The following is a 24,406-nucleotide window of genomic DNA, read 5'->3' as shown; positions in this document are numbered from 1 at the left end:
AAGATGGAAGAACAAAGCCATGTTATTTTAAGAAAGCAAATGGTCTGACTCCGTTGTTCTCTTACACTAACGCTACAGAATGGACACAAATTATGCCTGGGTTAAGAGTAAAACACTGAAAAAAAAATCTGCATTTTACACACAATCAAAAGCAAAAACTGAAACAATATTATTTGAAAATAAATTATCATAGTTTCTGTGGCTCCCAGAAAGAATACAAAAAAAAATATGAGAGCATGGAGTTCCACATAGCTATGAAAGATACAGGAGGTTTTTGAAAATCATAATTAATTTGCAAGCAAAATAATGAAGTTCCAAACAGGTTCAAATTCCAAGTCTGGAATATTATTTCTACAGTCTAGCACATTCTTTTATCCTTTTTTCATACTTAGAAATGATCACTAATCAAGACAATGATTTGGGAAGATGAGTAATTAAACCAGATGAATGCTAATATGTATTTATAAGCCAAGCTCATGGCAGGTCTGCAGACGTGCATGTATTGATTTACCACTGCTAGCTGTTTTAATCTGAAAGTAAGGCAGTATTTCTACACCCAACCATAAATCTTGGCAAATTTCAGCCTCACAAATTTTGCAGAGCCTACACTAACAGCTTGATAGAATAAAATGATGAAGACATAAGAGAGCAGTTGTTGTTATTCATAACTCCTTTCTCTTCCCTGTGCTAAACAGTACAGATCAGCTTGGGAGCATACATTAGTCTCTCAACCTGAAGACCTTTTATTTTTCAATTCCTCCTCCTCCATCCAAGGAAGCCAAATTCAGTCATTGTCAGCATCGTCCTTTATTTTTGCTTTTCCTAATCATACTTCTTTTTCTTGTGGGAGGGAATTAAGGACAAGGCAAGGGGAAAATGAAAATTATTTACCAACACTTCCCAATACCTTTTTTCCCTTGTTTTAGTCAGAACAGTATAAATCAAAAGGTGTTAGTCCGGCTACATTCCTAGCTAGCGTGAGATTACCTCCTATTTGCATAGACAGACAGACACCTATTAATGCTACAAGCCTGTATACTTGCAGAAGATTCCTCTTTCATTTGTTCTTGCCTATTAATTTCACTTCTAGTGAAGGTCGCTAACCAAGTCTTACACCCTCAGTTTAAATAAATGACGCCCCGAGAAATATGTTGGCAAAGTCTTGAAAACCATGAGATTGGAGATAGATTGCCAAAGTACAAGGGCACTTTCAGCCACATCCCATTTACTAAGCCCTGACCAACCTGTCAACTCTGAACTACAAAAAGCTGTCTCGCATATTGTGTAAAATTACATATATACATTTATCAAAAAATTCATACATATATATATGAACACACACTCTGCTTTTTCTTGCATTTATCTTGTATGGAAGATACGTGGTCACTGGAATAACGCCTGTCGTTGATAACTTTTTAAAAATATGTCAGTATATTTTGTATGTTTTCCTTCTGTTTTTGTAATACTAAGACAACAGAAAGCCAATAGGATGAATCCAAGACCTGACCTGCTGGGTTAAAATACCTTCTACGCAAAGATACCTATTTGTTCTTACCTGCATCTTGCATTAATTTAACACCCCATCTTGGAAAGTGCTGACTGCCTGTCTTCTGCCTTGAAGGCAGAAGAGGGAAAAACCCAATACATTCAAATGACTTCCAGTCTTTCTGAACTGCATTTTAATGGTGCTTCTTTTATGAAGTCCTCCTAGTAACATCCTGCTTTCAACAGCTATTCTATACTGGAATTAACACTTCATAATGAAGAAACTGTACAATTAATATTAGAGTCTGATCTCCTTTAATTTCTGGTAACTTAATGTCAATCATACTAGAACAGCACTAAATGGACAAATTATTCAAAAATCACTGCTAAGCCTTCCAGAGGCCTTGCCCCCTTAACAGCAGGGCATGTAGACTTTATCCCTATTTGAATCTGCTTCTCTCCTCTCAAGTCCCAGCTGTGCTGAATAGCAAATATCTCCATTTCAATAGGGAAAATGGTTGTACTAAAGTAGATCTCTCCAGGGGTCAAAATACTTCAGAAGGGCATTTAAGTGGCTGTATGTTATTGAGCAGACACATCAGCTCACATATTATTGATTATAACTGCATGGCTCTGTTGAAAAGATGTCTGCAGTAGCATTAAGTGCTGAGAGAGGGACAGAGGAGTGTTATGCATTAGACAAAATACTATCCATCTGTTGCCAAATTTTAGATACATGAGCAATCACAAGCTGTAACACAAAATCTAAAGTGCAACCTTTGTGGCTGATGCGTCAGGGTCATATTCAGTGGCACTTCCTCAGTTTCACACTGCTTAAGATAGACAGTCTTTTGAATATTGATTGAAGGAAGGCAGGAGGCAGAGTTTGGTTTCTGCAGTTTTGCAAAGAGAATGCAATAGATACTTATATGGAAATTTGCTTTTGGTAGCTTAAATATACCATTTTCTTTAAAAACACCATTAACCTGTTCTGATCCCATCACTATAGCAGCTGGCCAAGTACAACTGCAGTCTTCTGGAACCACCACACATTCAGCCTACTCTGAGCCCCGAGCTGCAGACAGACCTGCGGTCGCAGCACACTGCGCACTACCAGACTGCCATGCAGAACGTACCCAAGACGGCTGAAACTAATGTGATCCCCCAGACGCTCATTTCCAGTGACTTTTGTACAATGACTATGTCAAGCGCCACCATGGAAGGGTAAATCCCCTGTCCGAGAGTGCGCTTTGGCTGGTGTGCCTGAGGAAGCACTTGGATCACTGCGCTTCCCTGTGAAGAACCCAGACAATGGAGGTTAATCCTGGCCTAGCAGGGAAAACCCAACCTATGAGCATCTGTGCAAAGGGGTGACTCAAGACTGGGTCGCCCGGTCTCGGAGAAAACTGGGATCCTCCAGTTGGCTGTATCAACTGCAAGCCTGGATGACGTCTACATTAAACAGAGTAAGACATAGATTCAAAGTTTCTTAAGAGGAACAGCCATGGCAGTTTCATGAACCCAGAGCATCAGCAGCCACAGAAGGGATTATTCAAAAAACACATTCTCATACAGAGCCAAGAAAAATCAACCAACCACTGCATGACAGCAAAGCTGACAGGCAAGCCCGATGTCAATGAAGTTAGTTCTGTATCACAACCTTTCTTGAACAGATTCGAGAACATATGCCAACAAGGGAGCTTGCATGACATGGTCACAGTGTTTCTGGGCTTTACAGACCTTTTATATTACTGAGAACCTGAGATGACTATTTCTTTGCCTGTAGGAGGGCAGCCAAACAAACTTTTCTCTTCGAAGTGATAAAGTACTACGTGAAAGAAGCCGTGCCTTCTACTTGAGGATAAATCTCAATGCCTATGCTTCACATTCTAAAATAGTTCATTTACTAATTTTTCTGATCAATTTATCTAAACAAGATGCTTAAACCAATCCAAATAGAAATCTTAAAAATTTTTTTTATGAAAACCACTCAGGAGCAGGAAGATGTAATGGATACAGCTATCACACAGAAAAGACTGAGAATCCAAAGAGGCAATGGCTATACCTAATGTCAGAAAGCCACTCATTAGTAAAGAGCTAAACAGTATGTAGGTCACTCTACAGTCTTTCCTGCACACCCTCAGCTCACTGTGTATCGGAAATGCTGTGTGGGAAGGCCAGGGAACTAAACTCACAGACCAAGTATGACTCAGACTGCAGTAATTTAATTATACTTTTTTTTCTTTTAAATTATCCTTGGGATTAAAAGAATCCACACCCTCAACATGAAACCAAATCATGATAAAAGGAAGAAACCACAAATTCATAGATCTTTGAGCCAACAAAAGGTATCTAGAATTGAATTAATTATTAATGGTAAATGACTGAGACCCTTCCTATAACATACTATATGGTCAGAACAGCAGAAGGTGAAGAATTTGAGCCCCAGTCAGATGTTCTTCTGAAAGCCCTAGTGGGGATGATCTCAGCAACAAGAATGTAAGAGAACTGCCTGCCAAAAAAATAAAGGAGAGCTGTCACAGCCAAATGCTGACCTCTACCACTAGAGGAAAGCAACTCCAGAGAAACAGCCTCACATTTCCTCCATCACTGCAGAAGCTTAACTCAAGAGTTATCAAGTATCTTTGGCACAAGCATGAGCAGAAGACAACTATAAGATCCTGGAGAAGGCAGAACACCAGCAACCCGGGTCCAAATACAAATCCTGTTAAATCCCTGTGGAACAATTAAAATTTCTGCAAATTCTGTCCCAGTGAACAAAGCAGAAGTTTGGAAAGGACACTAATGAGCAGAAGAAAGCATTGCCCTCAGAAATACTCCTTCCTGACTACAATATAAAAATTACAAAAATTTACTCTTTCCTCTGCACTTCAAGCTGCCTCCCTCCCCTTTGCTTAAGGAAAGGACAAAAAAAGTCACGCTAACTACCAGGAAAAGAAGAGCAAAGCTAAAATGTCCTAACAGCACTAAAATGTCTTCTATCACAGGAACTCATAAATTTTCATCCAGAGAAACAGAAACTAATTTCCCCTTTTTCATGGCAAAAATTTAACTAGTTTTGTTGTGGTGATATAAACAGCAGTGCATCCCTTTTTCAGAAGGGTTTTTATTGGTGTATTGTGAAGTACATGGCAAGCCAATTACAAAGAATTGAGCATCTGGCTTTACAACTATATATTTAGATGTATTGTGCTCTGTTTCTAATTAAATTATCTGATTTTTTTACCCCATGAGATAAAGAAACTAATAATGTTCCCAAAACCTATATCCACCACATAAACATCACCAGGATGCTTGGTCAGTAACCAGTTACCTTTGAAAGTAAAGTCTTGCTGCTGTTCACCTTTCAGCTACAACCATGGAGGAGTCCAAATCCCTAATCTCCTCTGATTGAGGGGTTTGGACCCAAGTGAGTTCAGGTGGAGGGTTTTATCTTGAGAATATAGACAGTGTTGCTTCATCAATGAATTTTAAGTAACAATGAAAAGGGCAACATCTTTGATAGAAAGGACCAAAAGAATCACCACAAATTAAGCAGAAGTCCCATGTTCCATACCAATTTAGACCAACATAGGGTCTGCTTCAGGTCATTGCTTCAAAAAGTCCAATTTATTGCTTAAATGGAAACTTAAGAGGAAAAGAAATTGGTTTTCCTGTTTTTCAAAAAGGAATCAGACTCAGAAACCTCTCTTACCCTGACTATCTACCCATGAACATCTTAACAACTTGGGCCTTTCTGTGATCTACTGAAACCTATCTACTTTTTGCACCTTATCAATTCTACCCAATTCAGCTGTCCAAAACAGTGAGCCTGTGCTCCTTAGACTACCACCTCAACCTCAGTTCAAGCGTTAGATGGGAAACACTTGATTAGTGACAGTCAGGGCTGTCCCCTCTTCCTGGGAGTGCCACTCTTTTCAAAATATTTAATGACATTTGCAAAACTGCACAATTCAGAGTGAGTGTCCTAGACTTCAAAGAGAACTAACAAATATTTAACTGAATAAGCAATTAATAAAATGGGTGGAAAGAACTTCAGAATTTCTCATGGAACAAAGTAACATGCAATTCACTTGGGAAGAATAGAAGATGGGACAGATTATTGTATATTTTTATAATGTCATAGCTCTGAATATTTGGAAGATGTTAAAAAAGAATTGATCCTAATTTACATAATAAAAAGTACATTCATGCTGAGGCCTTGGTATGATGATGGGACTTTTTTCAGAAGCAGTCCTGGCTAATGGTCTTTCACTGCCAGTACTGTACCTCTGTATGGCAACACAGAAGCCCTGTAAGCTACCACTAAGAAAAAGGAATGTGGAGCAACACTTTCCCTCTCAGTATTTGAGAGCTTCAAAATATAGCAAATAGACTTTTGGCAACAAATAAAAAAGCCTTAACAATAAAGTTAAGACAAAGCCTGCTGCACAATAAAACCAAGTAGCTTCAAGTGTCAGAAATGTAGTGGGTTGAATATGGGATCTCCGGAGAAAAAGAAAATGCAGATGATTTACAAACACTCCTTTTCAGATCACAGTACTACAAACAGCAATGCAGGGAAGGAAATGCACACTGCTACGTCAGCTCCACTGGATACCCCACCACGCTGATACCCTCAGGCCTTGAAGGGAAAGAATCTTTCTTCTCTCTGCCAAACGGCTTCTCCAGAACTCAGCCAAGGCATTCAGACTTAATACGGGGGAGATTTCTGCCTTGGGGTACTGCACAGCTACAGGTTGAAAAGAAGAAGGAAAAAAAAACCAAAAAACCAAACCAAACTCCTGCAGGTGCTCCGTGCTTTTAGGGCCAGGCCTTTGCGAGCACATTGCAACCAAACAGGAGTCAAGCTTGCCATCATCTTAGGGGCATAGGTGAGCACTTCTGTTTCACACCAGGGTTTTTTTTCAACACACTGGTTCCTTGGCGATTTTACATGTACGCTAAATAAAACTAATGTCCTGAACTGTAAAACTCTGCTAGTCTCTGGGCTCCTAAGCCCAGAAAGTTACCCTTTCAACAGAGTCATTGAACACCAGAAGTAGTTTGGATCTTTTTCAGGTGTTCGGATCATTTTATTTCTGACATTTAGGGTTTGCAAGTAAAAGATTTGAGATTTCTCCAGTATTTGTATTACACTGTGAAGCATTTTTTTTCCTCCTGGTTTTAGATCTTCTATTAACATAACACTTATTTCACTACTGCATTCACTCAGACATTAAAGAAAAAGTCCTTATTAATGCACCAGAATAATTGCTGATATTTTGATAGATTTGTGAAAGCTTGTTAGTGACTAAATCTAAGCCAAAAAGCAGCACTAGAACTTGAAATATTGATAATGTGTAAGGCCTAAGTCTACAATGTTGTCCTAGGCAAAAATACCGACCCATACACTCTCTTTTAAAGATAGCATGTAAAATTACACAACTGCACAGAATACAGAAAACAAACATTTAAAAAGAACACACATTTTGGGCTAACATTTCAATTCAGATAGCCACAATGATCAATTAATTAAATGTAATTATTAATACCCCCAAAATTAAGCGATGTTACACACAATGCTTACTGTGGTGGATTTCTCTTGTGGCAGCAAAGCAACAGATTAAAAATTTTTCCTCTTTTGGGAAAATAAGAGATTAAAGTAAGAGAAGAAATGGAAATGGAAGGGGCAGTATAGGATACAAATCAGAACATATTTCTTCCACCAAAATTGATTGTGTTAATGATTAACTCAACTCACACAGGTTATTCAAGTGGAATATTTGTACTGTTAACGGTGTCAAAACAGACCCGAAATCAAAGTCTTCTCTTTTTGTGTTTTCATTGGTGTTTTTTGCTCTATGTCCATGTACCATAACATTATCAACATTCAAATTAAAATTTGACTTTTTTCCCAGGTACTGCAGATCTATCTGCAAAGATTAGGTATTTAAATGATGAAATGTTAATTCTTCTCTCAGCAGCCCTTTAGTAATTTAATTTTCTACAGGGTTGGTCTGAGTCTTGAGTAAGGCACTGTTCAAACAGAAAAGAGGCAGATGATATTTTTTGAATGTCAAAACAGGGTAGAATTTTAGAAGTTGTAGGAAAACAATTGAGGATCAAGGCTTAACATTTCCTAGAGGTTTTTTTAAGGACAACCACTGATTTTTCTCCCTGTTTCCTCGATTACAAGTTTCATTGGAGGTAGCAGGATCTGAATTAACTTGTTTACCTATATTTGCTACTGCTTTCACTCTGCAGGTAAAATATGCACATTTATTATCTGGGTTGCATACAATTTGGGGGTGTTAGTTTCTCAACCCTAAATGCAGCTTGGCAACAATGTGGGGGAAAGAAAGTTTGAAGGGTTATAAAAAAATTGACTGATCTTACAACGTGTCAACATCAGATGGCTCTTTTTCATTTCAAGGAGTTAACGTTAGAGAAGTCAGAGCTAAGCAGAACCAATCTTTAGCAAACAAAGTCAGGACTTCATGAGATTTCTATGAGTTATGTGAAACCACATGAGATACAAGACATTAGATACAAGCATCTGCTTGCAAATACTGATCCCGCTTTCTACACTAAATGGTATCCTGAGAAAAAGGGCAAGCTTAAATGTAAGCATGCTGGGGCAGAAATCAACTTGGGCTCTAAGCTGATTCAATTCTGAACTGGTTTCTGACTGAGACGCCTGCCTAAGCAGTCTCTAACAGAAGGGATGGTTTTTGACATCATGGAACCCACTAAAAAGCCTGATTAGTAGTTGTTAAAGCCTGATTAGTAGTTGTTAACATTTTCAGTAGTCCACTGAAATGAAACAATCCCCTTCAAAATGTTCTTGAACTACATTATTCCGATGAATAACTGCGCTGCTATCACCTCCCATCTGAGTCGGCCCCTGCCGTCAGGGAAGCTCAGGACCGGACCCTGATCAAAGGCATTCCGCCAGCTGCCACAGGACATTTCTTTCCTGTGGCTCTGTGATACGGAACAGGGGTTGCATCTCTGTAAAACAAATACCTGCAGACTTGCAAATGCTCACAGATTTTACAGGCCCCACGCTACCAAATCAGCTTTTTGTTTTCCAGCAAGAGATCTTCAATGGCGGCAACTTTTACCAATCTGTTTTCCTAGTGCTTCTTTTACAAGCAGCTGTGGCTGAAACATTCCTTCCACTCTCTTCTCCTCCCTCGCCCCCACTTCCTAAAGGAAATTCCATGGGATCACCTCTTGTCCAGCCCCACACTGCAACAAAACTCTCATCTCCTGGGGGAGATGGAGCTTGTGCAATCGCTGGGTCCCTGCATCTGCAACCACAATGCAGACACAGAGTTCCTTAGTGCATTTGTATTCAAGACTGCTTGTTTTTTAAGAGGGTATGCTGAGGGCAACTGCCGATTGCTGTTAGGCTAAATGAAATACTGAGTTTGAAAAACTTCAATCTTTGCTTAATCACAAAATGGAAAGAGAAAATTAAAACTATATTTGTTTTAAACACAAGGCATCTCAAGAGACCGTCTGTATCCAGAGCATAGGACTCTAGAAGACAACTTTTTTCACTTTTTTCTCAATTACAGTTTCCCCCAAAATAGATATGGCTCCCTAATGACATCCTACAAGAAGGCGTTACTGTAAAAAAAAACAAAACAAAACAAAACAAAAAACATATACACACACACACACACACACCCTGGAACTCCTCAGAGAGGATTTTAGCGGGGATTTAATTTGATCATGAATGTAAAGCTGTCTGAATTTTATTTCTGTCTAATTAAAGTGGAAATATTGAGGGGAAGATAGTCTTCCTTCAACATCACGCCAGGCTAGACACTTCATAACATGACTGCTGAAAGCAGTTGCTAAAAAATAAAGGAAATGACTATTTAAACCAAACATCACATCTCCAGGCCAATCGCAATTCCCGTGGCATACCACACAAATGCCTTGCCACTGACTGTAGAAGTCAAGCCCTAACAAAAAGGAGCATTTCAGTCTCCATGTCAGGCCTACATCTCTCCAGTCTGTCTGGCAAAAGGGATGTACAAAACTGAATACTATTTCTTCTCAGCTGTAGAAATGGGATACTCACTTTTGACAGCAACCTCTTAAAAGATTATCAGCAAAGACAGAAGCTAGCAGAGCCGGTTTACATACCATACTGGCATGCAACTCCTCCTCTAGCAGTTTGTCTAGCTGAGAAACTGGACGTATCAGCTGGGCAGAACACAAGTGAGATTATCTAAATCCTGGTCCTGAGGTTACTGTGGGTGTTTCTCTGCAGTGCTGCACTGTGTTCCACATCAACCTGTGCCTGCACAAGCAATGCAGCACTGGCACAATCAGTTATTACATCTAGGGAACATACCTTCACCATTCTTGGTGTTATGTTTGCCCCGAAGAGCAGAACTGGATGGAAAAGTGCAGTTAAGGGAAATCTACTGCAGCATATATAAAACCCAAACCGTGCCACAGTCCTTGAAGAAGGAATAAAGAAAAAGACGATGCTGGTACCAATATACAGCTGAACATTACAAATCACATACTGCTCAACTGCTACAGAATCTACCTCCTCCTACAACCAAATGATATCCTGTAAACCTGGTGTTATTTATTCAGAGATGTATGCAATAATACCATTTAAAAAATGCATACATAAACCTCTAAAAAAACTAATTTGTAGAGGACTTCTTTCCACCCTAAAAAGTAAGAACAATAGAGAGGCTCCTGCTTCAGTATAATCAGTGTTAATACTGATCTCAAAGGGAACAGTTTCAGAGACACTGATGTATCACACTTAATTACATGACATGAAATCGTATTCCACATAATTATGAATGCAATATTTCACTGCAGCTGACAAACCATGAAAGAAAAATGCAAGAAAAATGGAGAATAAAGGAGAAAGGAATGAAGACAAAACACTTTAAAAAAATTGGAGAAGTTAGCTTTGAAATCTTCCATTCCACTTTCCCTTACCCTTATCATCTATCTAAAGGGGTTGTATTCATGTGCTACAGACATTTCCTTAGACTGAACTAAGCAGCAGTGACCCGCCCAGACCTTCTCCCAAAGAGTTAAATGCAAAAGACGGTCAGACTATTTCCTAAAGTCCAGACATGTCCTTTTTCTAATGAGATATGCTAAGCAAAATTAGCAGATTTCTTGCTCTTAACTGATCACAGTGATGACAGCTCCCTGCTACAGTAAATGTTTGAGCTCCAGTTCACCACTTCTCAGTCTGGAGTGTGTTTGAGGGGGATGGGAAATGGCAGCATGGGGAGAGGTCACAATCACATGGCAAGCAAAGAACATGGAAACATTAATATGCTAATGGCTGTCACATGACTTAATGAAAATATGCATTTTATTACCAGCAGGGAATTGAAATAACTTTTGGGTGCTCTTGCTTCAAAACAGGGCAACATTAGAGTATGCAACTAGAAAAAATGAAAGTTCCCATGCTGTGGAAACAAAGCTGTATAGCATGTCTGGCTCAAATGTTTCAAAATGACTATTAGCCTGCCATTCGTTTTAGCTATGCCTGTGTTCATGATGCGAAATATCTAGGAAGGAATCCTCAAAATACTCTCTCAACAAGATACGTGATTTCCCAACGCACATAAGCAAAGGCAGCTGCTACAAGGTTCTGTTTTCGTGTTCTGACCATCCTGGCACAGAACAATGGTCTGTCGTGGTAATTATATCACTAACTTTGTTACCTTAAACCAGCTGCTTTCCTAATTGTAATCCCATTAAGAACTCACATTATAATGACACAGTGATAATTTCAGGGGGAAGGCCTAAGTGAAACTGTCCAGAGCAAAAACAGATTTCAAAAATATCATATAGACTACAAACAGCTTGATACAAGCAGCACGGTATGAGCAAACAACCTGGAAGGGAGCACACCAAAGGGTGGGCTGGCACGATGATTTATGCTGAACTGAATAGGGGAGACCTGGATTAAGCCTCAAAGCTTGAAATCTCATCCTGGGACTGGGGATTGTCAGGAGGATGAAAGGTCTGCTGTATCATCCTCATTTAATGATGTAAATGGCACAAAAGGAGATCTCTGAAGAAATTCAGTGTTAAAGAGATGCCATGCTGCAGGCTAGCAAGCAAATCATAAGCAGGACGGTGGAAAGCACAGGGCTTTGGAACCATGTGGCTTGGGCATAAAGGTCATCTGCAGCAAAGCACAGCGCTTAGTGAGAGTCTGGAAAGCACCTAAAAAACATGTCAAAGCAAGTTACAAACTCCTGGCTGAATCTCCTAAGACCAATCACCAAAGTCCCTAATCACATAAGCAGCCTCAACAATTTCAGTGAATAACTGGAATGGATTTAATCTTGCATCTTCAGATCCAGATATTAAATAAGCTACAAGAAATGACTCTCTAACAGTCAGCAAATAAGAAAGTACAATTAAAGCCTAAAAAATGTATTCATAAACCCAACACAACAGCTGAAGGAGGCACATCAAGCAAGTATCGATAGCCACGCCATGGGAAGGGAGTACAATTAGGCATGGCTGAGGCTACCACTGCTCCAACAACCCTGTAAAACCAGCTCTTCGCAGCAGAGGTTTGCTCAGTACAGCAGAGCTCATGCAATGGCACTACATGGTTTGGGAAAAGAAACTGCACAGCCAAGTCACACAGCTTCCTGCAGGCTTCCCCAGACTGTGCTCATTGGCTTCTTACTCTAATTTCTCCTTTCCTCTGCTCTTGTCCTTCTATTTAGCTGATCGCTCCTGACCAGCCTTCCACAGAAAAGATAATACCTGTGGGCCATTGCATCAATTGCTTTGCCTACCCTTACATACCTGATGGAAAGCTCTTATGGCCAGGACTGACTCATATGTTGTCCCCCCGATACTCCAGGCTCTGGTTCTGGGTTGGCTTTCAACATCCTTGCGACAAACATAATACCTACCTTATTCTTCCCCACACTTCTGCCTCTGGCACAACTGATATGAAGAAATCTGTTTTCCCAATGCAGAACTGGAGTAGCAGGCTCAAGTTTGAACTATTTAGAAACATGGCAGCTTCATTTCCCACACAAAAGCCAATAATACTGTCTGAAAATAGCTGTACTCCCAGGTAAGCCTTCACAACAAAATTGAAATACACTCTTTTTATCTTGGAAAAGAGGAGAAAGCATCACCTAATAGAAAACTAGAAGGAACCAAGAAGATGAAGGTGGAGAGCAGATTTGTAGAGACTTATAATGGCAAATTGTGCTCTTGCCAGGAAAGTACTTTTCCACAAAACTGGTCAACATTTGCTAACTGTGTTCATAAATACGGCACAGCTGTGCTACAACAGGAAAGCAAGCCCAACACTTCTATAATTTGATAAGAGGTTTCTCTAGTGATTCACCAAAAATAATTTATCAAAATAAAAACATGGCAAAAATTAGCACTGCTAGCTGTCATGAGCAAGAACTAAAGCAAACATATTGACTAAAGCATGTAAAAGACACAAGAACTCTGCAGATTCTTTTACCTTGTATTCTGAGGGATTATACTGAAAGCCATATTTCTCTACAATAACAATCACTGAAAATAACTTTTCAGTACAGTGTATATGATACAAGTCCATGACGATCAGAGGGAAAAGGAGAAGGGAGGTTTTTGGCATTTGTAGTGACAATGATGTTTTTCAACCATTATTTCCTCAACCCACAGGTGGTTTTCTGTCTTCTCTGACAACAGCCAAAAGATATAAAACAAAAGCCAGTGATCTTTTTCTGTACATCCACTGAAAACTGGTTATTGCCTGCTAGCAAGAGCATTTCTACAATATGCAGAGCCGCCTTTCTATACATTCTTAGCATCAAGCACTCCAGTGGACACCCTCTTAGGACAGCAAGATCCACTCTATATGGGGAAAAGGAGCTAAAATTAGTCTAAAGCCTCCCTGTAAAATCTTAGGCATTTGGAAAGAGCTAATGAAAGTATTTCAGAGATCTGGAGTAAACAGCAGTTTCTTCTTCAACTTCTATGTGTCCAAGATTTTATTCTCCATTTATTTTGTATGGTCTCAGCTTAAACAATAAACACGGCACCTTAACTTTTGAGAATATCTTGCCCTCTATGTCCTAGAAGTTTAGGCAGATTTGGAGAAAGGAAACATTTTGCATCTCAAACTTTCCGTAGTCTATAAAAGTGGATTACTGAGCTTTTGTGAACAAGGAGAGAGTGCTGTCATTTCTATCTTACTGCAGCATCAAGTTAGTTGCTAAGGGGCTACGTTGGCAAAGAAGCCTAAGGCTCTTAATAGATTACCCAGATTTTTGAAAGATGTTCCAAACCTAAAATTTCTGGACATCTCACTTGGTTCCTCAGCAGAAATGGAGAATTTTGAGACAGGGCCTCCCTTCTTCTCAAGTAAGACATTTAGGAGAGAAATATCTCACAGGAAGAAACGCCATGACCTTCCAAGCCTGTAAATTCACGTCAGAATTGATTTAATAACTTCATGGCTGCAGTTCTTGCCTTTTCTTTATTTGTAAAATTCATGCTGTTCCAACTACAATTATATATTGAACAGCAACAACAACAGAATGTCTGGCTATTCAAGAGAAAAAGGACCAGTTACAGCAAAATATTGAACATATTTTTTCTAGGATGTTCATGCACTGATTACATCTAAGGCTGTGCAAACCAAAATGTCTTCAGAAAGAGATTAAGGAGCTATAGTAACCACTGCACAAATAGTAGTTACTGGGCAGCTCCAGTGCAAAATAACCTCACAACTCTGTCCTAACATAACATGAGTGCACAGGCCAAGGTTTCTTCATCAGTTCAAAAGATAAAAACAGGAAGGAAAAATCCACTTCTGTAAAACGTGCATTTGCAACTAAAATTCAAGTGATGAGAGGTCACTGTCACATGGAAAGCTGTAAAAAATGTTTAATTTATCAATTAATCTTTTTACAGATTGATAATCTTGTTCTCTTTTCTGTAAAACATATGGATTTCATTTGCTGTTGGGAAAATGACCAAATGGAAAAATTTTTTTCTTTCAAGACCCAAGAGCGAGTTGTTTTTATTATAATACTAAGATGACTGATATGTCACTACTGTCCTGAAAGTTCAAGTTTTGTTAAAAAAAAATAAATCTCTATAAATTAGATTTTTTTGCAATATTCAAAAACAAAAGGCACCTCATATAAGCTGGGATCCAAGACTTACAGGTTTCCCTAGCTATTTTGCTAACTGGTGTTGTGATCTTGGTCATGTGTTTTTGTTTATTCCCTAGTTACTTATCTGCTAAATTGAAATAAAATTACTTTCAGAATCTCATCGACAGTAGTGTTATATACAAATCTTAATGATTTTCCATTCATTCAAGAGAGATTTGGGTGTTTTCTTACAGGTAATATTGAAAATTTAGCGAAATACTTTTGATTTCAAAATAATCCAGAAAGTGCACTATGAATTTCGGAAGTACTAAGGATTTTAAAAATTCAGTGAATCATTTAAGAATGGTGACTTTAAACAGTGTATAAACAACATAATTGCATGGTGTCTTGACATCTGACCCACATTTGAAAGTAACTATAAGGCATGTGCTGCTGAAAAAATTAAAAAAACAAACCCAAAAACTCATGCCACCAAGAAAATCTCACGTTAACAACATTGCCTGAAAACCTTCTGATAAGCCAAGTCTACCTGGAACTCCAGTGACTAGAGGATTCTTACACAGATTGACTATTTCTAATCATAAATATAATTGTGCAGTAATGTACAGCAAACATAAAATAGTCTGAAACTAGGACAAGCATTCAAATGCACACTGTAATTTACAATGATACAGAACAATTACTTGAGAAGTTTGTATCAACAGATTATCTTCGTAATGAACAGAGAAGACCCCCTGTTGAAGGTTCTTAATAGCAAGTTTCACATTCAGGTGTTAATTTTCATTTATCTGTGAATTCAACAGCATCAGGCAGCAGTATGGGTGATCATAGTTTTTTTACTAAACCAATGGGTTGCTTCTGTTCACCAGAATACTTCAACTTTCTTTGCTTCTCCAAAGTGCCAAACACATTCTTTTCCTTCTGATTGCCGGGGAAGTTGAAATCTGCCATTGTACTACAGTTAGAGGATTTTTATTTACGAATCTGTTTTTCTTCCCCCATAATCCAAACACTCAGTTTGTATACCTCCTATAAGCTTTTAAGGTATGACATTATAATTTATATTTAAGCATAGTACTTACGGTTGGCATAATTTTACCAGGTCCTGATCAGTGGTGTTTGGAGGCAGTGCTCTGATGTAAAGGTTTGTTTTACTTAATTGATCCCATCCTGAGTTGCTGCTGCTACTACTGTTGTTATTACTGCTGGTGGTGCTGGGACTAGGAGGAGCCATTGGGTGGGCTGGTACAATGGACTGCTGCAAAGGAAAAAGCACGTTAGAGTAAACTATAGATAGCAATCGCAGCATGCATGTTAGCTCAGTTGACAGTAGCCTGTTTACCATTTGGAGCACTGTTAAACCTGTACGTAATTACTCATGTATTTTAAATACACCTGCTTTCACACCACACTTGGGACAGGATTCACAGGCACATTCTAATATACCCAACCACCATCTGAAGCATGCTCAATGCATGACATAGGCTCAAATTATATCTAACCTCTGCTGAATATTACTCATAGGATTTTATCACTCTTCATTGTGGCATCAGATGTGAAAATGAAATAAGAGATATTGTTCCTCTAGGTTCCAGGAGGTATAAACTAAGTTTACGTCACTATGACTATTTCAAGCCATAAATGAATTACTGTGGCAGAAATTAAGACTATGCTGTTTCCTTAATCTATCCAGAAATATAAAAATAATTAGAAGCCTCTTCTGGCTTTTAGTACTTCACACAATATTGCTACTGGGTTTTTTTAAAGATAGAGAGGGAACACAGACAGCTTAAGGACCAGACTTTAAATTAATTGTGAACCTCAGCAGAACTTTCATACTGCCACTGATCTCAGTATTTGTGTATTATTTCAAGAGTGTCAAGAAAGAGATCCTGTATAATGGCAAAAAATTCAAGTTTCAAAAGGAGATAAGCACATAAGCACTTCTACCTAGCCCTCAAGGTATCTAATGCTATTGTTCTTAAAATCAGGCCCTAACGGAACATAAAAACAGATTTCCTACAGAAAATCTGCAGCAGAGCTGTCAATCATTTGCATTAACAACAGTATAGCAGGACACTGTACAGCAAGTATTATGAATAGGTCTCTGGTGCTGTAAGAGAGAAACACTTTAACAAATACACTAGAGAACTAAAGCTGCCAGTAAAAGTCTTGTGACTACAAGGTTTTCACTGACAAAAAGAACTGGCTGCATGTAGCCCCTTTCCTGCAAAAGCCTGAGCCTCCACGGCTCAGGAAGCTCATAGCAAAGAACCACCCTGCGAGTTACAGAGGAAAGGCACAGTAAGGGGGGGAAGAATAAGAATATAAAGTGAGATGTCAGTGTAGACTCACTTGTTCCCGCCCCGGTGCCACCCTTTTCTTTGGACTAGTACAAACAGTTGTGTAGCCACAGCCTGAACCAAAGAAAATTATCCTCCCTGATCTGGTTCACCACATGTGGTTTTGTGCTACGCAAAAGCTTTGGCTGTCACAAGGCAGGGAACAGGAATGTGTAGGCAGACAGAAGGGGATTACAGCCTACCTCAGTTTAAGGCATCCATGAAACTACAGCCTTAATGCACAAGAAAAGTGAAACCATTTTCGAGATAACCTTGGGAAATTGTAATGAAATTGTGAGTGGGAGAAAAGTACAACAGCATGCCTTATATCAGATACTTTATAATAATTATGCATTTCTTTTTTGTGTTTCTGTAGGAAGGTTTTGAAATCTTCCAATTCAGCATATTTCAAGGTTTATTATGCAGCAATGATAGCCTGGAACAGGAAACTGCAACACTCACTATAAAATCAACATTGATATGTAGAAACATTTTTGCTGCCTAATTTAATTGAACTGAAAATTACCAAAAAGAATGAAATATATTCCTGATCATTTAACATTTCAAAGCTGAGTATCAGTATTTCATTGCCATAGGGTTGGAGGGTTTTTTTGGTTTGTTTTTAAATAAAGACTTTTAGAAACATCACATCTCTTCCAAAAGATTTATACTTGGAGTTGAAGCGCTGATCTAGAATTTCTTCCAGGCGTGATTTAAAATGGGAAAAAGATTAAACCCTCCCTCCAAGTTTGTAATGGAAACATTGACTGATTTTAACTATGGCAGCACAAGTTGGGCTCTCAGACATTCTGCTTCCAGTAACGCCAGGCAATTATTTTTAGGGTTACAAGCAATGCAGAATGACAGAGCAACTAGTTTCAAAACATTTTCATAACAAACTGAACAAACTTAGTCTGGCACGGTACTATTCTCTTCAAAAAGCCTTCAGCGGAGTTCTCAAAATGCACACAGTGATCAAATGCACAACTGCTCTGTTCAAGGTTTTGAAACGTGCACCTCCCTCGTGCATTCAGGTACAGCTGCCATAAAAGTCAACATACACGTACCAGTCTTCATCTTAACTGGCAATTACTATCGGAGACTAAGAGCCTCTATTCTGTTTTTCAATATCTTTGGTTTGGTTTTGCTTTTGGTTCTTACAATGTTTTTCCTTTAAAATCCTTAGTTTTCTACATTATGAAGAGCTGGAGTTTTGTAAAATCTTGTCACCAGCTGGCCGAAGGCAGGAGAGGGAAGAGTGCGTGTGCGTGCGCGCGCACAGGAATCCTAACTCTGTCTTCCTGTAAAACATAAACACTCCATTCTGAGAAATTTAAACTTTTATTTAAACATGAATATGCTCTAGTGCTAGTGGTCACATCCAAATATGATGGGAATGTAAATGTGATTACAGTTGTCTTCCTAAGTTTGCAGACAGAAGGTTTTTCACTGCTTCCACAGAATCTCATACCTTTACCAGCCTTAAAGGCTTTACAAAACACAGATGCTGGGCGTACTGCAGCTCCCAAACCCTGCAACCCAATGACACACAGACAACCATTAAAGGGCCAGTGACATCTTAAAGCCATACGACTTAAACATATTTTTTACATTAAAACTTAATTTTCAAATCTGAATCACTCTTTCCGCTCTGTTCCTCATCGATGACTACTAGTAAAAACTAAATTATAGAGGTCTCTCTTTTGTTCAAAGGGGCTTTTCTTTTCCAGTTGCAGTTGCTGCGCAGGGCTCGGCAGCGGTGCTGAGCCTCACTGCTGTAGCTGTGCTGGCAGAGCCTCCTACGCTGACAGCGCATGCCAAGAGAAGAGATTTTCTGCTGGCGTAGTTGCACCACCTCCCCAAACAACATAATCTAAGCTGATAAAAGTTCTCCTCTGCCGGCACAGCTGCATCCATGCCTGGGGTTTTGCCAATGTATCGATGTTAGCGAGGATGTATGACTTTTTTCCACACCCCTGGCTGATAACAGTGCTCATTGGTAAGAGGTTCTGCAGTGGAGACCTGGGGTTGTTTGTTTAGAAACAGCTTTCATGAACATTAGCTGAAAGCTTTTTATAAAACCTGAAATCAATTTTTGAAAAGTTTTGTTTTACAAACTGTAGTCTCTGCTACAAATTCATATCAAAAGCTGTTCTTACGATTTTCTCATACGGACTTCACAACAGTTTGCAATAAAGTAACCTACATGAAAACATATTCATTAATTTTTCTTTTTAATCATTGCATCTTAAATTAAAACACTGAACACAAGTAGAGGAGGAATAAGTCTAAGTAACAGACCATTATTTCTTGTGACAATATTCCTGTTCACAAGAAATATCACTGTCACACTGGTTTACCATTTCCTCTTTAGTCTTCACTCCCAAAGGTAATTAGCGATCATTCTTTCTCCACAGCAATTTCTTTCCTGTCATCTTCAACAAACATCTAAGCAAAAAAGGCCAGTGACAGAATAATCATCCCATATGCTGTGTGATCACCCCATCCCATTCTGGAGTCAGCTGTGAGGAGCTCCCAACACTTTTGCCTGATCTCCAAGAGATCTTCCCTTCAGCCTTCGACAGCCCAACTGCAGCAGTGAGAAAACCACAGGTACTCATTAGGAAAAGGAAAAGTTCAGTGACGGAACAGTCCCCGTGGAGTGCCTTAAACCAAGGAAAATCGTCTGCCTGCATCTTCTTCTCAATATAAAACCCAAACAGGAATAATCACAAGTGTTGAAAAACAACTGGAGAATATACTCATCTTTATATGAACCATTCCTGTCTTTCTTGTAAACCACTCTATGCTTAAGGACTGGAAATGAGTCAGAGCAGGATTTTGCCTGCCAAGGAGAAGAATCTCTTCACTGTCAACAGGAAAAAACCACACAAAAAAACAACACCCAACCAAAACAAAACGGAACAACCCTGAGAAATTCCTTTGACCTGGGAGTTGAGAGATACTGATCCTTGCTGCCTTCAGACTACAAAAGTCCAAGGAAACTCCAACAAGCAGATGATAACTTGGATAACGACCGTCCTAAAACTGAGTGCGATTATTATGGTAGCAATCCATTTAAATCTCTAACTTTGTGTTATAAAAGCATGTCTATGAAGTTATATAACATGCTAGCATTTAATTATGAGTTCCTTCACTCAGCTAAAATTCCTGATGGGAAAAATACCGTGACTTTTAACAACAGAGTTAGTTCTCACACATCTACTCTACATTTGAACCATAAATTACAGCATACATTAACTATCTGATTTAGCCTGAACTGCTACTTGGATCATCTCATAGTTTCAAAATCTTGTCACTGGTGTTTGCCTAGCTTTGTTCAGGTGATTAAGCTTCAAGTACCTGCTCACCCTGCCTGACTTTGCCTAACCTCCCTGATTTCACTAAACAGCATTTTGAAACAGCACCTTCAGTAACTGGCATTGATACAAAAATGACCATACCTTTTTGTGGATGTGTGCAACGGTGAAAAAAAGTATTAAATTACATGAATCTGGAAAATTTCTGGATTAAGTTAGGGGGTGATTTTTTATTTATTTATTAATCTACTTAACACAAGCTTTATATGTACAATAGAAGCGAGATCTAGTGAAGCAAGACGCTGCCACACTTAGTGCACAACGTAGGAAATAGGAGGCTGTTTGGAATAAAATCATGTCCCAAGCAGAAAGAAGAACTCCAAATATTTTACAGAAATGACTGTTCACTGGTGAAGACCGTTGCTTTATCACCTTCCTTTAGATGAGGAAACATTAAACCTTGATCACTTGGTGTAAGCCTGCAAACCGACAGCTGTAGTGGAGATGCCATTTTGAGTGTCCTGCACTGTTCTATTTCATGGCTTCCATCATCATGTCTGAAATGTTATGGGAAGCAAAACTGAATTTCTGGAGGCCTCTCCAAGACCAGTTCTCAGTGGCCACATGTCAACCAGTAAAAACAGAAAGATCTACCGCTGCTGTATTCTCATCTCCTGCCTTAGGGTAGGTTCTCCAACTGTTGTTCTTCAGTCTGTCAGCACTTGTCACAGGAAGATTCAGCAAGTCAGCTGCTTTCTAAGCATTTTCAGGATGATACCAGTATAAAGAGTAAAGAGCATCTCAGAAGCTGGGTCCTCCAAACTCCTGCTGAAAATCTCCTCAGGAGGGAAAAATCCCCGAGACCTGCCCCGTTTTTCTCCTTTAAATCACCAACCTGAACTTCTCTTTGCATGGGTAAAGAACATAGTCTTACAGTGACACTGCAAGAGTCAACAGGACTATTCCAGCAAGAGCTGTTTTACTGCACAAGGCTCTGAGACCACAGATATCATATCTTGTGATCACACAGAGCTATTTGCACACCCAGGATCCAAGCCTAGTGAAGATGGGTGTTGATGCTCCAGCCACATAGAGCAGAAACAGCTAGGTGCTGGGAAGAGGCAGGACCCCATGGGTGGAGACTGGCATCAAGCAGGGACTCTCACTGTTACAAAATATCACGGACAGCCCAGGAGCACCTGGAGATCCAGCCCTGGGTTCCTCTCCAGAAGGTCTCTAAAGCTTCTGTATCTTGGCATGGAAGAAGTACGCCCAAAATACTACAGCTGGCATTATGATAATGAAGGACAGCAATAAACAGGTTGGAAAAAAAAAAAAAAAAAAAAACCAAAAAAAACAAACAAAAACCAACAACAAAACCCAAGGAAGAAAACCCACCTCAAAACACCAAATCACACTGAACAGGGAAGAAAAAAAAGCCCCTCAGCTTTAATTTTATTCCTTCACACAAGTTTTAAGAGGAGCATTGCAAGATAAAAATAGAGGGTTATGCCCTTTTTCTTGCCTGTATGTTATAGCCAAGTCCTAGGAAAACTATTTTTCTAAATACAGATGACAGTCTTTGCCATACTAAAAGGAAATAAAAGGAAACATAGATGGATATCTTCATTTATGTATGAAAGTAAAAAAAAAAAAAAAAGTTCTTTTCACTTCAACTTTTTTTTAATTAATATTGTCTTTCTTCTCAAGTCCATTGTGCTTTAACTAATTCAAACCATCTTGCCAGTAAGAATGAGAAACATTTCCGGCAAAAATCCAGGAAAGCAGTCAATACACCTTTTTTCTGAGCCATTTAAGAAGCCCCTCCTCAAAATACAGAAATGCGGGAGTGAGGTGCTTTTCTCAGCTTCCTTTTTAAAAGATCTTCATGAAGAGTGGCTCTATCAGCAACAAAACAGACAAAGTCTAGCATAAACCACAGCTCAAATGATCCTAGCAGTTCTACCCCTAGACTATTCTGATTATAACCCAGGCTCCCTCCCCACTGACAGCTATTCTGCTTCCTTTTCCTCAGGATGGTGAAAGGACAAACTACCCTTCACAGTAACATAGCAGGACTAAACTTGTTCTCACCAGAAAGCAACAACTACTAACAGCAGAAAGTACAGAAGTATACCATTCCAGCTTGTTACAAAATGTCACGTTCCCATATTTTTACAGGAGATGGAACCAATACTATTTAGATTATACATACTAAAGCTTAATGCAACAGCAATCTTCTGCTAGTAATGAAACAAAGCTCTAAATCTATGTATTTCTTTGTTACAAAGACACTTGAAAAAGTGGGAGCATAATCCTGGCCACATTGAAGCATATGACAAAATCCACGCTGATGCTACTGAAGTTTTTTCTCCAAGAATAGGTTTTTTTTCATTATTATTATTATTACTGCTAGTACTAAAATAAAGATCTCTAACTTAAAGATGGCAGGAGAGGTTGCAACAACAGAGCAAGCAATGGATGTGGGAAGCTCCTCCTGGTTCAGGTAGTTCTCCTGAAGTCTCAGTGATAATGAAAAAGCATCAAAGTTCCGAGGCCCTCCCCTACTCAATTGACTTTATCCCCTGTCAGGGATTTTTAAGTGCTCCACTGACTGACTCCCCTAGTCCAGAGACAAATAAAAGGTGCTGGATACATGAAACTAGCCACACCACAGCACAAAAGGTATCACAAAGGAGATAGACAGGAGTGCTGAACAGGGCTGTGTCCTGTTCCTTTGCAGATGCTGTCAACCCTTCTCCCTTCTACTTGCTCATCGTGAATCATAGCATCCTCTTCCCTCTCAGCTGTATACCTGGATTCCCTGGACAATCCTCTGAAACAATACATTGATACCATGCCCTAGCCATGACAGAATTATAGACACATCTAAAGCAAATTATTTGAGTTCTATTTTCTGAAATTTGAACAGGCTGCAGCAATCCAACAACTAGTCTAAGTTAAAAGAATATAAAAAGAAAGTCAAGATGCTGAAGCACCTGAAGAAAGAGCACTTGGTACTAAGATCTACCGGACAAAAATGCATGTACATGTTTTTGTGGTTAGCCCTTCATTGAGCAATAGACACAAAAGAATTCACTGCCAACTTCCTTCTTGACTCTAGTAAATATGCAGACCTATTTCCTTCAGTGAAACCAGCCAAGGCTTTTGCTCAGGATCCAGAGAAAAAAATGGTACTGAATCTGTAGACTATGTTAAAGTCTTTGTTCCAGCCTGAGGATTCAAATTACAATTAGAAGAAAACACATCCACTTCCAGAGACTCAACTCATATACTAATGGGTTTGTGCAAGCCTGTGAAAGGTAGGAAGTCCAGCACATGACACTGAATACAAATAATAATTCCTCCCTTGCATTACACATCTGTTGGTACACGTTAATAGCAGGGTATAAAATCTTACAATCTTCTCCAGAACAGGAAACATCCAAGGTATCGTTGGTAAGAGAAATGCTTCAACTGAAACAGCAATTAACTTAGAAACTCCTGTGTCATACAGTGGGTAAGACTAGACCAGCGATGGTCACACAGAGCTGGCAAATCACATACAGCTCACAAGCACTTCAATGGCAGCTCAAAAGACAACACGTACAGACTCTAAGCCAAAAACTACTCAATAAGCTTTTTGTATCTCAGGTTGTGTGATGGAAGAGGGGCCACACTGGGTCATATGCTAGCAGGAAGGTCCTACATAGTCGCATGGGCCATTTTTCCAGTAGAGTCCATGAAATGCCAGCAATAAGCACGTGGAAGGTTTCTTAGAGCATTAAAGGCAGCAGCTATGAGGTTTAAAGGGAAAAGCGCAGAAACGTAGCATTTGCATATGCCTCTCGGACAATGACTATTTCTGTGCTCACGGTGTTAAGAGGTCCCTAAACTAGAAGGTCACAGTGGTCCCTTCTCACTGTATACAGGACTGCTTAAGCATTCATTAAACAGAAAACTCCTACATACTACCACCATTTCAAAACTCTTCAGGTGTCAGCTCAAAACAGATGAAAAAAATCAAAGAAAAAAACAAGTATTCAGGTAATTGTTCTACTTCATGAAAGTTGTCAAATTCCCAGGATATGAAAAAGCCATC

The 24,406-nt window shown here is 39.2% G+C and overlaps 1 protein-coding gene across 9 annotated transcripts in view; it reads right to left on the bottom strand.

Moving 5' to 3' along the window:
• The window catches only part of RBMS1 (RNA binding motif single stranded interacting protein 1), a 149,004-nt gene that overhangs the window by 51,428 nt on the left and 73,170 nt on the right, over positions 1-24,406 (bottom strand). For 8 of the 9 annotated variants that reach the window (XM_049824912.1, XM_049825789.1, XM_049831782.1 and 5 more), the window contains one exon: positions 15,725-15,900. In XM_049824912.1, the coding sequence (XP_049680869.1) occupies positions 15,725-15,900 (176 nt within the window). Of the gene's footprint in view, positions 1-15,724; positions 15,901-17,187; positions 18,465-24,406 lie in introns of those variants that run through there. The other variant, XM_049830895.1, reaches the window with a different exon arrangement.

This window comes from Accipiter gentilis, chromosome 1 (genome assembly GCF_929443795.1).
Source record: "Accipiter gentilis chromosome 1, bAccGen1.1, whole genome shotgun sequence".
NCBI classification, from domain to species: Eukaryota; Metazoa; Chordata; class Aves; order Accipitriformes; family Accipitridae; genus Astur; species Astur gentilis.
Note: the sequence above shows the minus strand (reverse complement) of the source record. Positions and strands in the feature narration are given on the sequence as shown.